Raw genomic sequence first — 12846 nt, 5'->3', positions numbered from 1 at the left:
TTATATTATTGTATTACTCTGTACAGAACAACACATAAAGCACGTCAAATACACATACCATATAAGTGGCAATAATTCTTCGAACCGGTTACACCCACTACAAAGATGTTAGGTAGTTCAGTTTTTTATTTCAACTTGGAGCTTTATAACTTATGGAAGTGAACAAATCCGACATGTTCGATTGAGATCAAGTACAAACTCAAGAACATGGGCGTCAACTGTTTTGAAAGTAAAGTAATGTATTGCCATAATGAAACTTATACGAGAAAAATGCAAACCATATCAGTTGACGTACACTTGTCGTGTTACTATTTATTAACTCTTATATTTTGGTGATAATTAACGACGGTACAAGATAAAAATAAAACACATAATGATACTGACCTGGGCGAAGTAAGGTGGTAGAACGCATCTTTGATCGTCCAATCGATTGCTTTGGACCCGTTCAAGTAGTTCGAACAAATCCTGTGTCTCACACTGAAACAGTACCAAACAAAATTTATTAACAAAGTGTAATCAAAAATAATTTACAGTGCACTTTATTCGAAGGGGAAATCGTTTGTATCGGACCAGAACTTGGCCCGTGTCGAAGTTCCGTCTAGACAAATAATTATTCTATAGAAATTACTTGTGTAACAGGACAACGACCTGGTCATAAAAACTCACAGTAAAGATAGTAGTAACTATTAAGAGCTACGTGAATCCATTTGTGATAACATAAATAACTGACTATATTGTTTACTTGCAAAGACAATATAAACAACACTCGTTTCTGTCGATAATGATAAATTTCAAATTCAAAAGACTCTCAAGACTTGCTATTCTTATTATTATAAGTTATTTGATTAAATAAAAATTGTGTTAGAATTGAATAACATTGTTATTCAATTCTAAATCGTTGGGTAATAAAATCAATTATTATTACCTCTATATACTAAGACACGGTTGGTAAAAAATAACTATAAGAAACACTCCAAAGATTTAAAAAAACTAAAGGTATAAAAATTTATACCTGCACTTGAAGAAAATTGAACTTTTAATTAATAACGCAGACTTATGAAATACAAAAAAATCTCATATTTTATTGAGACAAATAATATTTTATATTACTTTGCATAAATTTATAATGAAATTATGCTGATAAGATTAAAACAATCATAGATTTATTATTATCTAAATTACAATACCAATGAATTAATTTGCTTAATATTCGGTTCTTTAACTGTAATTTTATCTTAAACCTAACATCCATTTTGTCAGTAGCTAATTATTCATTGAAAATTATAATACAACTACAGTCAACTGTTTTATTGCCCCACGATGTATAATAAATTAGAGTGTAGGTATATCGGTCATTTAACAAAATACAAAAATAAAATGCATCATAGTTAAAGAATGAATAGTCTCTTAAATCGTGCCCGGGGGTCGACCGGATGTGAGGTTGTAATCGAAATCTCCACTTTGTTTTGGCCGAATACAAGCAATAAAAAATATAACAAACAACCTATACCGGCACTGTATGCATTTTCTACGTTTGTGCGTGTGTCGCTAATTTATGTATTCATCGAATACAGAACAAAAAGTAGTCTCGGACAAGTATAAAAATTAATAAATAACATAGAACACTCCCAACAAGAACAACCTTGCTTAATTTTTGTTTCATCGATAACGTAAAAATTATAAAAATATTGAAAAGCAAATATATTATTTTTTTGTTATATATAGATAATAAATTGAAAATAAATACAGAAGCTCATAAAAAAATGTTACCTAATTATTTTAATGTGCGTTACTACAAATATTTTACACAGTTGACGTTTATTTTTTATAAGATTAAAAAATAAATTATTTAATTTTAAACAATTTAATTAAAAATGCATATATATACTTTAAAATTAATTCATACTAAACATTTAAATAAGATAGCATAGATGTTTCAATTATTGATTTTGAAAATTATTTGTAATTATTTTATATATCCACGTCAAATTTCATACTATTAACATATTACGTAATAAGTTAAATATTAATACGATATAATTTGAATATTTAGCAAAAAACGTTTGAAATAATTTAAAATAAAATTTCTCAAAAAAAAAAACATGTTGTACCCGTTAAGTGAAATTGTTCAACTCGTAAACAAAAGTGCAAGTATTGTAAAATTAGTAAAATGTAAAAAGTCAATTTTCAAGAATTTGGAGTTGAATATAATTCGATTGAGAAAGTGTTCACATCACTCGACTTGACAACATTACTAGTGAAATGAATTCTTAATTAATTTTTTACTTTCTACTAAATGACTTTTACTAGTATAGTTTATTTTCTTGTGTTAAATGTTAATGTAATTATAATCAATTTATATAATCTGTCATACCACTAAAATCAGTTAATTTGTAAATAATTTAGAGCCAATTGTCGAGTGTTGAATTTCTTGGCATCAGTATTTGTTTGTTTATCTTCTCTACCCTTGGCTCTATAATTCTTTGGATTTTTGCTGGTAAGTGCAACAACATAGTGAAAACGTGTATATTCTTCTTCAATTTTGTTTATTATGCATCCCATATCGTCTCCTCCAAGTAGGGTCTGTTCAGTTTGATTGCGATACTTATCTAACCGCATAAATCCATGACCACAACCATTGAGTGTCGCGCACGTACAAGTCCACATGAAGAACCGTACTTTACGCATAAGCAGAGTCGTCCTAACACGCATAATTATTTATACGGCACAACCAAGTCTAGATAATCAAACACGTTTGGCCGTGACTACTTCAGTACCTGTCTTCGTGTTGTTATTACAATTTACTATCGCTCGTGCACCACTCGGTTAATAGATATCCATTTGACGACTAGGATCATCCCAAAACGACCACTTTCACGAGTACTCAGCCACAATTATTGATACCGTACGTGTATGTTTGCCACACGAAGAAAACAAACGTTATCGCAGATTCACTTAGCCATCGAGGTTAAACTTTACAGAACACTGATACTGGTAGGAATATCTTAAACATCCTTTGACGTGAAATCGTTTACAAATGATGGTTAAATAAAACAGTCACTTGTAGTTTTCCCATCTTCAAGGAACCTGAAACTTGTAGATCTCATGTACGTTTCCTCCTTAAGAGCTTGAAATCTTCAAATAACGAGCAAATGCTTTAGAAGGAATGAAAAAATATTATGTTTAATTAGAACTTTGAGATTTAAGATTCCATAAATGTGTTAACAATAAGAAAATTGTAAGATGTCGTTAAAAGAAGTTATTCAATGATAAATACAGATTATAAAAGTTTAATGTTTTTTTTAATGATCACTGCATTATATTTGTAACACTTTTATGTGTATTACTAATTATAATATGACCTCTTGTAATTCTATTCGAATAGTGTAACGAGTATCAAAATTATTTTCATTAATCAAAATTAATGTCAGTCTATTTTAAATGAAAAATAATATTGGAATTTATAATGTATGGTAATAAATCAGCATAGCTACGCTTTTAATACAACAATGTGCCAGTTTTTTTAATGGAGATTTATTTCAAAATTATAGCAAATTTTTTTTTAATATAGGCCACATTAAATTTGAACGCTGATTTATTATTTTAATACTATAAATTAACCTTTTTATCGAATAAAGTGAGAAATATAAAACATTTATATATAAAAAATTTGACTGAAAAAAATACTTACTTTTGTTTTGTGATGTCCAGTGGTGGCACACGTTCTGACATGCTGACAATAAAGCTGCCCATCAGACTGCTGCCTCCTGTAACAAAAAAAAGTTAATATAGTACTTAATAAATATAAATACATATAACTTGGGTAGATATTTGATAACTCATGTTCCCCATGAAGAATCGTGTTTTGCTTAATGTTATTTTATTTAATAGTAAATCCCATTTAAGGTAATTTTGTGGGTAGAAAAACAGTTCTCTATTAAAACTACTAATTTTCAAAACCGTTTGTCTTGTAAATACGACCGCAGTAAGAATCCATTATTCTTAATTGCATCCCACATTTTGATCCATATGAGATTTTAAAATTCTAAACATTTTAGCAATAATATCTATATTGTAGAGTAGTAATCAGTTTATTTTCATAAAAATTTTTCATATAATACGTTAATAATGCAGTGAGAACATCCATTAAAAAATACATAAACACTTAACGAAAAAGTATATTAGTAAGTTTTAGTCGGTTAATTATAGTTACTAAAATTTAAGTATATTTATTAGTCATTAACTATAATCTTAAAAATCATAATTTTTTATTAAATTTTTATGATGAACTTTTATATACTTTAAATATATTTCTTTCGCAACAGTGAAAAATTATGTTAAAAAACATTAAGTTTTCTTTGTTTGTAATAAATATAAAAAAAAAAGGTTATATAGTTGTACAATGTTTGATGGAGTATACAAAAATTTGTTCTGTAAAAAGTATGTTTTCTTTCTAGTCGACCTACAACAAAGATGTTCCATTAAAGGTAACTATGAGCTATTTTTCGGAAAGTGTGGTTGTTTTTTTTCTTTTAACATTTCATTCACATCGTTCCCAGCACCAGCTAAGAGAAAAAAACAAACTGATACGTTTTTTTTAACGAAAATAAAAAATAACCCAAAAGGAAAGACTTAAATTATGGCTTAATAGAATATATTTTTTTCATTTTACGACTAAAATTGTAGTCTTCTCACGATGCTTCCTCGGCATACCATCTCTGTTGGTTTCAGTGTACGCATAATAAATTATATTAGAGGCTCATACACGAGAACATTACCGGATATAACACGTGTAGTACACATAGATGATACAATCGTGAGAGATTTGACCGTGTTGAATTGATTTAAAAGTCACTCATATGCTGCTGACCGATCCACACTACCAAATTGTTCACACATCTTATTATATTTCAATAAAGATAGACAACAAAAATCAGTAAGACAAGCCACACAAATTTCGCTTTTATTCTATTGCTTCTAATTTAATACCCTAAGCTACGAAGATGATACCTTAACATATGTTGGTTAGATAATAATCACAAATAAATATTTCAATCGTATTAAAACTTCTTAATCGTAAATCAAGATGCTAATTTTAACGTACTATAAACAGCTGTACAGTGACAATGTTCATAACAAGTGTCAACAGAAAATTTGAATATTTTGAGTTTACCTAATCAATTAGGGCTGTCCTTGATAAACCGTTAATGTATATAGATAAAAAATAAATTACTTAATTTATTTTATTATGAGTTTTCTAGGATTATAAGGCATAAAATATTGCTTCGTATATATTTTTAATATTTTACACACATAGGTTAGCAACTTATTGAACATAATGGTCTGTATAAACAGTTACCCAAAAACGAATTCTGTGAAACGTCTATAAAAATAAACTGTTATTTTTCTATTTTAAATAATATCAACAGGTTTAAAAACGCATTTTACGAAAAGAGAAACTATCTGTTTACAGTGTATAATGCATCTCAGGTAAAAAGGATCTTTCAGTACGGATGCACCTACATTTACTATTTACACCTACCCCGATTCATGGATTTAGAAGTGAAATAAAAATTATAATGAAAAATGATAAATGAAGTCGACGCCAAAATATCGTTTGTACAGCTCTATCAAAATCAAACAGCACTTTATAGTTGCTTGAAATTTATGGTAGCTTAATAATACACTCTTAGCTCTATTTATTTAAATAAAATCATAATATCGTGTAATCGCCCACTGGGTACGAGAGAAACAATAATACAATAACACATGTTGTAATTCATTTTATGAGTTATTATGAGGCTCATTTAAGTCATTTTCGTATAAATAATTTAGCAAGATACGAATTTTACCCACACAAGTTGTTGTCTAATAATTGTGCGTAATTTGTTACATTTTATTTATAGTGAATTATTTTCATTTCAGCATACCTAATTTGCAACGTTACAAGGACGACAACGAGCAGTCAAAATTTGTCATCTCAACTTAGGGTTGTGTCGTTCACCATGAAAACTCGAAACAAAAGAAGGGCACATCAGTCAGAAGAAAAGCAAACGAAATGTATAAACAATAGGTTCTGTCCATGTGAAAAACCACAATAGACATTTGGATTTTTCCTTGAGCAATCTACAAGCACTTATACCTAAGCGGTTTCAGGAGACAAAAGGATTCCGAGGTTAAATAATATCTATCTGAATTAAATAATAACACATAACTTAATGGTCCCCGTAGACTTCCTCGAGTAAAAGAGAAAATAATTTTAATCGCATGATAAGTTCAGACGTCACGGTCGATTTGGCTTCATTACATTTCAAATACTTTTATTAACTTGTAAATATGAATGACAATCGTCGCTCTTATTATAAAAATAATCGTCATTTAAGTAACATCCGGGTCAAATTTAATGACCGCCGATTAAAACTGAGTGTCAAATGAGCAAACTTAATTACTGTACGTTGTAACTGTCTTCTTGAGATATTAGTTTGCGAGGCGCACCTTAGTGTTATAGACTGGAAACTTTTGATTGTTGCAATAAGATTTCGCCAATACTGTTTTCTCATAACACTTATCGATTTAATTAATAAATGGATAAAATCAAATAATTTGATGAATGCAATATCTAATTATATAATCAAATCAATAATTATTATTCCCAAAAAATACTTTTACTTAATAAATATTAACAGGTCATGATAATTTAATGATTGCACAGTTGTAGGAAGAGAAATTCGTGATTAACTCAAAACAGTGAACGCTCGCAAATAGTCATTAAACTATTAGTACAGTACTTAATTTTTAATTCTATAAGTCATAACGCAGAATGCACACATAATCAAGTACGGTATTACACGCATTAAGTACTTGATCCCAAACGGTGAGGAGTGTACATTACAAACAAACTAAATACTGTATTGTTCATACCAAATCAAGATAACTGTCGGTTTGTGTACTCGAAACATAAACTCAAAAGTATTGCGAACATCTAAATGAAAAATTACACTAAATATAATGAGACACTTGCAATGATAGTAGCGCACCATTGTTATACAGCACTAATTAACATTGTTATATATTTTAATGGGTTTCAACCGAACATTTCATCAACCCAGTGTGATTTCAGAAAGTGAGTCAGATGATTTCGCTGACTTGAAAGGTCATTTCTTGAACCCAGATTAATATTTTTTTAATCATTATTGCCGAAGACGATCCAAAGCCATGCACCGGTCGAATTGGCCTGAAGCCAATTTTACTAACAACTACGTTGATTAATTAAAAACTATCGTTCGCAAGGATATTTTTATTATCATTATGTTGGTCGCGTATAAGAGGCAACCAAGTCACGGGAGTAGCTGCTCTTCTTCTCGTCGAGAGTATTTGCTACGCCATTGTTCACAACCGAGTTCAAAGCACTTCCAACTACGATGGCGAGAAGTGAACACAACGTTACTGGAACGACTGTGGCCGTGTACTCAATGTATAATAATGTGTGAATGTTATTACATTATTGCAGAGAAAATTCGATTATGAATTAGGATGTGATCGGATTTATATAGACCGTCAAACATCATGGCGATGTAATAAGTGATTTGAAGGTTTTTCTCTGACATGTCGACTAGTGAAGAGCCCGATACTGGAAACGCGTGACAGAAATATTCATTTCATACGCAGACTTTTGACTACGGAAAAACGTAGAATAATTGTCAACTACGTGACAGGATATATATATATATTTATTATTGCTTTTTTCCATAGATCGTTTTCCGCAATACTATCTGCTAACAACATAAAATCTACACTATATCAAAGTCATTCATATAATTAAAAGGGTTTTCTATATTTCCAATCATATAAGAATAATTAATTTATTTAACTCGCTAATGACCGCGGTTGTTGGTTTATCAATATCGTTTTTTCTTCCTAACCTGTTCCATTCAAGAATTATAATTATTTTTATTTACATAACCTATTGTTTATGAATAATAATAACACCAACAAAAAGTTCATCCGTTTTAGATAGGGTTGTCGGACCAACTGAGCATAACAAGCTCTTCTTATTGGATGACACCCAGTACGGTTCAGCGCGTGCGCAACACAAGTGAAAATAATTAGTACCTATACTCCAATTTACCGGATAGAATATTAAAAAAAAACATTTAATCTAAGTATTTGTTTTTCAAACCGGATACATGATAATAATACCGTTGCTCGTAAAAAATCAAGTCTCTTATGTTCAAAACTGCAATTTTCTTAAAACAAAAAACGTTTAGTTAAAAATAAAATCTTAAACTATCATAATTAAACAGTTTCATCAAAATTACGTTTAAAACAATAATTTTATCGTCGAAATACACTGAGTTTACAGCTTATTCACATCAACCAGGGGATTACTCGCCATTTTAACCCAAAGGCATTGATATGGATAATTTCTGCGAGACGATTAATTTTGCAAAATGGTCGGAGTTCATAACGCGATGCAGAGAAAGAGAACGACCCATTACTATTCCCACGGCTATTAAACTTTGCTCACACCGCGGTTTGATTAGAGGAAATAATAGAAGGCGATTAAAATAAAGTAAAAATGTTCGTACACGANATTGATATGGATAATTTCTGCGAGACGATTAATTTTGCAAAATGGTCGGAGTTCATAACGCGATGCAGAGAAAGAGAACGACCATTACTATTCCCACGGCTATTAAACTTTGCTCACACCGCGGTTTGATTAGAGGAAATAATAGAAGGCGATTAAAATAAAATAAAAATGTTCGTACATGNAAAGTAAAAATGTTCGTACACGAAAAAAGTAGCGCGAAATAAATTATGAATATTCATCAGAGGATATTGAAATTTCTAACGACAGGAGATTGTTATCGTCTTAACCACCCGCTATAGAAATATGGTGTGTTATGTGTGTGGTTACCACCTCCTTTCAAAGTGCACACGTGCATATAGGTACGCCTTAAACAGGAAACGACGAAGGCTATCGGAAGTCGATGTTGGTAACTATGGCGGTGCTTACCGTGTGGATAAGCAACGACTACGTATATTAAACTTGGTCCCTTGCTATCCATCACTGATATGATCACAAAAAATTTACTTTGGATAAATTTGACAAACTTGTCGGATTCCACCGAAACCGGATCGGTTTCCTCCTATGATTTTACACCAACGAAATAATAGATAAATCTATTATTTTATTATTTTCCCTTGACATGGATACCAAAGCGAAAACGACGACGAGCTTATGCGTAATTGGAAAGCTAAGGTTTGTTCACATTTAGAGGTACACATCACACAATTTAAGTTTACCAATGCTGTTCAAACATTTTTCTTGAATACAACAATGAACGCACATGTTTGTTTTGATAGCAATGATAAATCAATACCTCGAACTTGGTATTGTGCGTCATAGTTATCATAATAATATTTTCTTTGAATTACATTGTAAGTATTGAATGACGGCGGATATAAAGATTATGCTTTTTTCGATGTAAACACCAGTGTAAATCTGTAATTTCCGTAGTCTGGTGGGTTTTGTAACGCAATTATATTTTCTCACTAAACGTTTAATTATATCGTCACAAATTCAAATCAAATCGGATAGCGGCGCAGATTACTCATGACACACGTTAAAACGCGTAACACATCGATCACAGGAAAATTAACCGTAAAATAAAATGTTTATGCCTCGAAAAAAGTCAACCTGATTTTATTTCAGAGAGGAATTTGTAAAATTCCATGCGGAACCGGTAATTGTATACGAGTAATCACTTGTATGATAAATAAGCGTCAAAAATCTGGTATCTTGTTGAATAATTAACTATAACTGTTAGCGGCATGTGATATAATTCCATACTCATACTTGTATACGTGGAGTTCTTAACTGTGCACCGAACAACCAGGTGGTTGTTTACAATAAAAATTTTATTTGTGAAATTTGTTCACAAAAATACGCGATAAAAGTGACGCATACTAACGAGCACCAATACATATCAGGTGGTTAGAAAAATCAGTTTAAATTTCGTCATGTTCTAACGATAATTCAGAAAATTATACTGAAACGCTTACACGAATGGATCTATAAACAAAATATTATGAATACAACGTGTTATGCTTAGTGATATTACATTAAAAAATAAACAGACATTGTAAATGCACTCGAACAATTAATAACATTAAACAAATTTGCAACATTGCTAAAAACAACAGCGATCAATTTGACCGAATTAAAACGCACGACTCATTAGAACACAGTTATCGATTGAAAAAATACCAAATAACGATAGTGAAACAATTACGAGCGAGTCAAACAAACAACTTCTGGACAAAAAGTTGTATTTATTTATCTATTTCCGACAACATATACTGTAGTTTCATTAATATTGTTATAAGATGACATTTTACTCGTAACCGGTCACATCAAAAATTACTTGTAGGCGATTTATTAAGTAATTTAAATTAAGTGAAAATGAGATACGCAGATGCATCTCGTGAACAGCACGAAGCCTTCAATAATAAAGATAGGAACCATAACGCGTCGAAAAAAGCTTAATAATGTCATATTTGACTTATTGCAAAAGTATTTTAATGAAGCATCGCTTCCCTAAGAACTCCACCCGACGGATCCATTAAATTGAGATACCAGTTTTAGTATACGTAATAGTAATTTATCGTCTCCAAGAGCTACCAAAGTCAATAGCATTCATGGGATTTTTATAATAACACACATGATTTATAATATTGAAATCGTGAACTGCACAAACTTCCTTAATCTTAATGGTTGTGTTGCAAGCTAAAACTAATGTAAGCAGTAGTGATAGTACACGTAAAAAAATATACATCGACACGAGCAGAGTTTAATAAAACTGCGAATTGTCTACGAGCGTTTTGATATTTCCGACTAAAAAATAAAACACCCCCGTGCATCGTACAGGCTGAAAGAGTTCAAACGAATGCGTTTGGACGGCAAGAAAGTCATCTAGTTTAGCTGTTCGTGTTTTATTCGTAATAGTGAAATTATAATTGATATACGTCGACAACGGAACTAGAATAAATATTGGCCGATAAGTAAAAAATTTAATTAAAATTTACATGTACCTGCGTCTATCCAAAGAATAGGAGTCTTTACGTCCACCAGTAGAAAATTTCATCACTAGACGCAGAAGAAAACAACAGCCGCGAATCCGATTACATTAATCATTCGCATCGAGGCGGTTCACGAATGTCAAAGAAACACTGTAATTAAATCTACGACGTAGCGGTATAATTACTGTTTTGGTAGTGGATCGGTTCCCCGGGCCATCGCACATCCGTTCACACCGAACAACGTGTTCGCACTACTGTGGAGGACAATCCTCCTGCACTGGCAGGTCTAGCACGGATTTCTGAAGAGTTGGAGAGGGGAACCACAACCACGGATCGCTCTTTATTATTGATATAACAATAATAATGTAACAATGTACCGGAGGCCTACTCGACACAGGCAGCGATGCTCACGGGTTTCTTCTGTTCCCCCCCAGTTACCAATATTTTGAAAACAGTAAGGATTTCTTCCTGTCTTATTGGAAAAGATACCTTTAAGCGTTTTTAAAAAGAGCGGTTCAATGCACATGTGCCTCCTGGTACCGCTCTGTAGTATTCAAATATCTTTTACTGTAAAGCGGTCGACGAAAAACTACTTTTTCTAAAACATTACAACGCGTTTACATATTCTAATAAAAAAGATACAGCCAATCATTGTGTAACACACTTTTTTATTCGATATTGTTTGGGGAGATAATTGTACAGAAAAAAAAAAAAAACGTTAAATCGATTTATAATAATGCAACAGAATAAGGTGCAAACTCTATTGTAGATGTTATAGGGCATCTCAAAAAGTACGCCCCAGAGGATTCAGCGAAGAAAATAAACGGGTTTATCAAACGTCTAACGATCAAATAAAAATAAAACAAATGTATTCTTGAGGAAATTGCATAACGTTCAATTTGATGACGGGCTCGTTTATATTTTCCTTATTACGCGTTATAACAATTATTCATGTCGTCCGCCTAACCGGTCTGATATCTTTATTATTAAAAAAAATTATGAACTCTCCACATGACGTTTTTTTCTACAGACCAATAGGTATTCTTGCGCACTATATTTGTTCGAACTAACTTCCTGATCAGTACACGGTGTAAAAATATCTACATAAATCAATCTCACGGGGTAGTGACTTACAAAGGGTCCCTAGGGTAACACTATTTGCATAATATGAAAATACCACAGGTTAGATTCTCCCGAGTATAAACATCACCTTTAACGACAACCTGAGCTATCCCTAAGGGCAGAGGGATTTCATTTCCTGGCGGCAGAAAAAAAGTCATAATTGTTTACTATTGATGATCGTAACACGTTCGACAATCCTGTTTATTTTATCAACGTTCCATTTTACTTGCATAATTTCTCTTAAAATATTTTGAAATCTGTTTCATTTTGTAAGTTACTTATAATGTACACATTTATCTGTGATAAAATAATTTTTAGGTCAATCCCTTCTACCTTACAGGCGATCAACTTTATTTTTTTTCATGGTAATATACTTATTAAACTAGCGTAAAAAGTAGAAGATGGTCTAATTAAGAAAATGTCTGGTCGATAATAACTTTTGGATCAATACTTTAGAAGTAATTAGCAAAAACATTGACAGGAAGTGAATTAGATGTTGCTATTTAATTTCACTAGCTTTTTTTCTCGGCGCCACTCGTCGTCATCCAACCTAGAAACAAAAGTTGTTATCGACCAGACACTTTTTTAATTAGGTCATCTTCTGTTTATACGCTAATTAAATAAGTTTGTTGTCATTAA

The 12846-nt window shown here is 31.4% G+C and overlaps 1 protein-coding gene across 3 annotated transcripts in view; it reads right to left on the bottom strand.

Annotated features, from left to right (window-relative positions):
- Positions 1 to 12846, bottom strand: part of LOC126896854 (rap1 GTPase-activating protein 1) — a 116037-nt gene that overhangs the window by 33948 nt on the left and 69243 nt on the right. For 2 of the 3 annotated variants that reach the window (XM_050669981.1, XM_050669982.1), the window contains exons 2-3: positions 3692 to 3767; positions 385 to 477 (exon numbers count right to left, since the gene is read on the bottom strand). In XM_050669981.1, the coding sequence (XP_050525938.1) occupies positions 385 to 477; positions 3692 to 3767 (169 nt within the window). Of the gene's footprint in view, positions 1 to 384; positions 478 to 3691; positions 3768 to 11097; positions 11329 to 12846 lie in introns of those variants that run through there. The other variant, XM_050669983.1, reaches the window with a different exon arrangement.

This window comes from Daktulosphaira vitifoliae, unplaced genomic scaffold (genome assembly GCF_025091365.1).
Source record: "Daktulosphaira vitifoliae isolate Bord-2020 unplaced genomic scaffold, ASM2509136v1 Scaffold_1, whole genome shotgun sequence".
Taxonomy (NCBI): domain Eukaryota; kingdom Metazoa; phylum Arthropoda; class Insecta; order Hemiptera; family Phylloxeridae; genus Daktulosphaira; species Daktulosphaira vitifoliae.
The sequence above is the reverse complement of the archived record's forward strand: the minus strand, read 5'-3'. Positions and strand labels throughout refer to the sequence as shown.